Source organism: Teleopsis dalmanni, chromosome 2 (assembly GCF_002237135.1).
Source record: "Teleopsis dalmanni isolate 2A chromosome 2, ASM223713v2, whole genome shotgun sequence".
Lineage (NCBI taxonomy): Eukaryota > Metazoa > Arthropoda > Insecta > Diptera > Diopsidae > Teleopsis > Teleopsis dalmanni.
In genome coordinates, this window is record NC_051847.1 from 148081168 (window position 1) to 148087167 (window position 6000).

The 6000-nt window shown below is 22.4% G+C and overlaps 1 protein-coding gene across 1 annotated transcript in view; it reads right to left on the reverse strand.

The window, feature by feature from the left end:
- LOC119682099 (organic cation transporter protein) overlaps nt 1-3417 on the reverse strand; it is a 39429-nt gene extending 36012 nt beyond the window's left edge. Inside the window, exon 1 of the mRNA XM_038095452.1 lies at nt 2976-3417. Within this exon, the coding sequence (XP_037951380.1) occupies nt 2976-3338 (363 nt within the window). The 5' untranslated portion in view covers nt 3339-3417. The remainder of the gene's footprint in view (nt 1-2975) is intronic.
- Nucleotides 3418-6000: the final 2583 nt, after the last annotated feature.

Genomic DNA, 6000 nt, shown 5'->3' on the forward strand with positions numbered 1-6000 from the left:
GGATTTATTATAAGTTTATATATAAATTTTTAATAAATTTCTTGTGCTATCAACCAAATAACTCTTAAACAAATAAACTGCAGTAATTACAATGATTTAAAAAGTTTGGCGAATTAAGAATAAATAACATATATACTTTATACGTGTTCTTATTTTTTCAAACATTGACAAACGTAATATACCCACATTTAATATAATATGAGAATAAAAAATTTATTATTATACTAATTTGTTACTACTGCTTAATTTCTATTATTTATCTGATATTTTTATAAATTTCGTTCTAAATAATTACAGAATTTCATTCGATATTAATCTTTATAAAAGTGAATTGATAATTTTTCATTTGTCAATTATTTCAATTTTTTTCCATTCAGTGCAGAGTTCAGCTTTGGGTTAAAGAACAAATTATCTATTAGATTAATCTTAGGTTAAAGATATAGCACTTGAGACATTCATTAAAACACAAGTATAAATAGTTATTAGCTAACATATGTATATATGATAGTAAATTATATTAGAGAATCACTTTAAGTTTTATATTTTCAATACTAAATTAAAGTTTAAAATTTTTTACTTATTATCTTTAAATTTGAACTAAAAGTATAAAGGAATATACAGTAAAACTGTATACAAACTAATATTTTTATTGTACAATCAACAAATATGTAAATACATCATTCAAATCACTTTTAAAGCATAAATCAAAAGTAAATTCATTTTTAAGTAGTTATTCTTCATACTGATTTAGATAAATCTCAATTTAGCATATTCTTGAATTCTTCGTGATCAGGATCTAGATTGGTTTGCAAATTTGTAAAATGTACGTATTAATATATATTGGAATCTATTTATTTGTTGAGCAAAACGTCGTACTGAAATATGAATATTACTTCGTTTTATTATTTGAAGAGTACACAAATGTATTTTTTATAATTTTTATAATTTATAATTTTTTTGTTCTAGATATAAATTTTAAAAAATTGCAAAAGTTTGCGCTAAATGCAAGTTATAACACCAAGTAAAATTTGTTTCACAATTCTGGGTATTTTTCTTACTAAATTATGCGAAGAAATAATTTTGTCAAACAAAAATCTAGGCTTATGTGTGAACTTGACACGGAACAGATTTACCTTTACTAGCATAGTGCATTGTGTAATATTGCAATACACTGCATTTTGTTTCACACTTATTAGAACTGTAAATTACTTATTGTTACCACCAATATATAATAAGTGTCAAACACAAGTAAGAATACTATATTTGATATAGGAGAAAAAATGATTGTATCTTTACTATATATGTATCTTTACTATATATGTATATCTTTACTATATGTAAAAAGCTAATAATTCTATTTATGCTGATATTAAATTTTTTCAAAATCTTGATGTATATTGTTTCAAATGCATTTCATTTACAATAAAATAAATATATTTTCTGTTTTGAATAATAATCTGTTAGCAAAGTCAACTTAGATAAGATGTATATATATATAAATAAAACAAATATATATATATCGTTTTCAATATTATTTTGATTATAAAAATATTCTATTATATTACATTATATTATTTTAGTATAAAGTGTTTTCTTTATGATATTCTCAATATTCTTTTAATATTATTATTAATTTTTTAAAAGTAAAATTTTTTGAATGATAGTACAATTATATATAACAGTGTAATTTGTATATATGCCTAATTTAAATTCAGTTCATGGTATGGTTATAAAACAAAATGTGCACCCATACATTTTGGGCATTGAAAAAAAATTGCCTTTAAAGTGGGATCAGCATATTAAATTTTAAAATTTTAACCGCAAAAGTTGCTACTTTACGTCAAATGTAGTTAGTAAGAAATTTCTTTAAATATTATTAAAAAACAGTTATAAACAAAGTTATGTACTTAAGTACAAAATCACGCAGATACAATAACGTAAACGTATAAATTTGTATTTGAATATAAAATTTATTAAACTTAATTCAAAAACGAATCGAACTATTCTCCCTTATTTCAATAAAATAATGAAGCATTATTTAAAAATAATCTTTTTAAATATTTTTATATTTTTTTTCCAATAATATTTGGTTTTTACCAACGAAATATTATTATTTTATGTTATTAATGTATTATTAATAATTAATTATGTATTAATAATTTGTCAAGAATTACTTGAAAAAATAAATATTCAATAATATCAAGAATTTAATAATAAAAGAAATTCCAGTTTAATGATCACATTATATTGCTGTAAAAGACCATACTTATTTAATTCTTTTCAAAAATTAATTAAAATTAGTTTTTAAAACTAACCCAGCTAGAAACAATAATGTATTGTATCCACATATATATATGCTAAATTACTAAATTACCTTAAATCATACTTTCAAATATGTATAAAGATCTACTACAAATTATACTTTCAAATATTAAACACATCAGTAAAATATAAATTTTTTATTTAAATTTTTATGAAATATTTATATATTTATCATTTATATATATATTTATATTTATATTAATATGTACTTGGTTATATATTTGTATTAATTATTTATATTAATTTTTTTTAGTTTTTTTTATTACTAATATAAATATTAACACTTTATAACATGCCTAATAAAGAAATTGTATTTTCAATTACAGACGCAAAAAATTTTACACATTCTAATTAATTAATTTTCTGTGAAATAAACAAATTAACTTTTTTTAATATTTGTGTAACCAGTACAAATTTCCAACAAAAGTAATTAATTCCCATTGAAGTTCTCACTATTTTCATATTATTTTATTAATACGAATTGTATAAGCTTATCAGTCAAGAATTTTAGATAACTAAAATGAAACATTTTACACATTTCTTTACTCTTTAATTACACTTTTAGATAATTGCATTTGTAATTATTATTTTTTATCAGTAAAAATACTTATATTTTTTAATTTTTTAATAAATAGAAATGTTTATAAACTCACCTGAAATACAAATGTAAACATGTGCAATGTTGGCGGTATTTGAAAGAGACACAAAGTAATTGTCCATATTAATTGCCATTTACCAATGTGACCTATCAAGTCAGAGATCACATCGCTTTCTTCATCCTCATTGTTTTTTTCTTTATTATTTCCGATGAAATTTTGTGATGTCTCAGGCAGTTTGAGTACATCCTTCTTTAAATCTTCTGAGTAACGACGAAAATCCAATGCTATCACACTGATTTCCGGTGTTCGTGGCTTAGAATCACGATATCCGCCATATAAATTTGACTCAATACTACCGCGATTGCTTTTCCCATTGCAATCGAAATTTAAGGAACCACGACGCAGAACACCACTCATTTTCACGAATTCGGTTTTCTTAATTTTAAATTTATCACGTTTATATTAAAATGTTTAGCAAAGTATTTTATTATTTTAACTGCATATAATTATATACAAAACCACAAACTATTTATATTTTTATAATAAATTGCACTTTAATTTAATTGCTTTAAATTTCCATAGAATTTTATGATTTTTATTTTTTAATATATTTTAATTAACAATGCTTAGTTATATATACTAAATACTTAAAAACATTTTTATATATGAAATTTATTTTATATGAAATTTTTTAAACAATTGTTAAGATGTTCACCGTTTTTTGGTTTGAAACGATCTAATTAAAAATACCGTTTGTGCGGCTGTTATAAATCGAAAAAATTTTATTTCCTCTGTTAACTTAACATGATCGCTTGAAAGCTTTCTACGCTCATTAAAAGTTTATAGCAGATTTAATGCTATTAACATTGCAAAAGTTTAGTGTTGTTAAATGGAAGCAATGTAAACGAATATTGTTTTAACTTTATAGAGGCAGTTATTTTAAAAAGTATATAAAATTTTAAACTTTTTTCATATAAATAGGTAAAAGAGTTTACAATAATACGTATACAATTTCTAAATACATTAAATATGGCATTTGTAAGAAAATTATTATTTTAACAGAGTTTTTGTTTCAAATTTAAAACAAAAGAATTTCAAACCAGTTGTTTTGCATTTTTAAGTATCTGTATCTGTTTTAATATAATGTTTTTTAATTTTTGTTAGAGATAACTATGGGATACCAATTATTGGAACAAATGCATGAATTGATTTTCAGCAGCTGATTCTATAAATAAATTTTAAAAAATTTAAATTGTAGGAATGTTTTGAAATTACCATAAATTTATTTTTAAAAATTTTTAATAATTTATTAAAATTTAATACAAAGCACAATCAGCTGTACATAACTGTACGCACTTTTTTCGTAAGATTTCTAGATTGCTAAATGTTCTACATTCATTCATCATTGTTCTACTCTGTTTTATATATAGCGACAGTTTTAAGTTATATGTAATATTTCCAATGCGAATTCCATGAATTTTTAATACTGCATCTAAAATCTGAAACTATTTTAATTAAGCTGTTTAGAGCATTTTGTAACATTAGAATTAGAACAATATGAATTCATGTATGCTCTTATATAATGATGATTTTTAGAATCTACTTTGACCTGATAGTCTATTGCGATGTCCACTACAACAGAAACTTGTATTACACAATCACAAGACGAATGTGAAGTATTTCATTTATTTTTATCATATACTCTTAACATTATATGTTTAACTATTCCTCAGTTTTGGAAATAGTTATCATATAAAATAGTTTTTTAGGACTGTAATCAAGTTGTAAACCAAAAGAAATATTGAGAATCAATATATTTCTCTAAAATTTGCCTTCAATATTGTTTAGATTTGGTATTAGATAAATATTTTTCATAATATTATTTATCATACCACAATAAACTTGTGTATATGGGAGATATATAATGGTTATATTGTTAATTTTGTATATCGGATTTCATTTTAACATAGTGGCTTCACAAATTTATGAAGATCAGAAAAACTTGCTTACTACTTATTGTTGATGTATTTTTAGGAAAGAACAATAATAAGACATAGGAATAAAAACACTATTTGATTTTCTTTATATCCGGTTTTATTATGTATAAAAAAACACATTTATAGGATTTCCTGTAGAACTTATCATAACATATTTGTAACTGCTACCAGCATTCACTCTACAAGTGTGGAAAAAATAGAGAAAATTTAAATTTATTATTTTTATCATTGTTAAGAAATCACTAACAAAACGTGAGAAAACGGATTTTTTAAATACTTAGACATTTTATTATTATAAATCAAAACTTATTATATATTAATTAAATTTAATATGTGTGATATTACTAAAAAATTCTAGTGAATCATCTCTTCAAAGTTTGATTAGTGAACGATTATATATTTCTAGAAACTTTGTTTGAGTCTTTGTTATGAATGAAAGCTTTATTCAAAGCTTTTAGTTACTATAACAAAGTTTAACTTGTTGTAGGTCAGTGTACAACCAACATAACACGCAAATAATAACTCATGAACTAAGCAATCAAAGTGAAAAGATTACACTGGTATACAAAATATTTATTTGCTTTAGAATAACAAAAATATAAGTTATATCTTTAAATATATTTATTACTTAACCTTTAAATAAATAAATAAAGAAATTTTATTTACAGTTAGTCGATAAATATTATATTTGAAAATACTTAGCTAATTTCATTCACTATATTGCAGCTATATTACACAAAGTAGTTACTTTGCATGTTATAAGGAAAAATTCTGGGAACATAGTTTATAATGTCCAACTATTTCACCCATTGCTCTTTTTAACCTATTTTCTCTAATAAAGTTTTATCAACGGAATTTTCTAAATATTATTTCGTGAAGAAAACTTATCAGGAGGTTGAAAATAGTAGCCGTTATAACTGTCAAAAGGTTTTGGGCCTGACGACCATTATTTTTTAATAATTTACAATAATTAACGGAAATAGAAAACGATTGCATTGGAAGAGATAGCAATGGTTCGAAGCAAAATACGGAAAGTACTTTATGGAGTCGAAACTTCAACTTATTACTATATATTAATCATT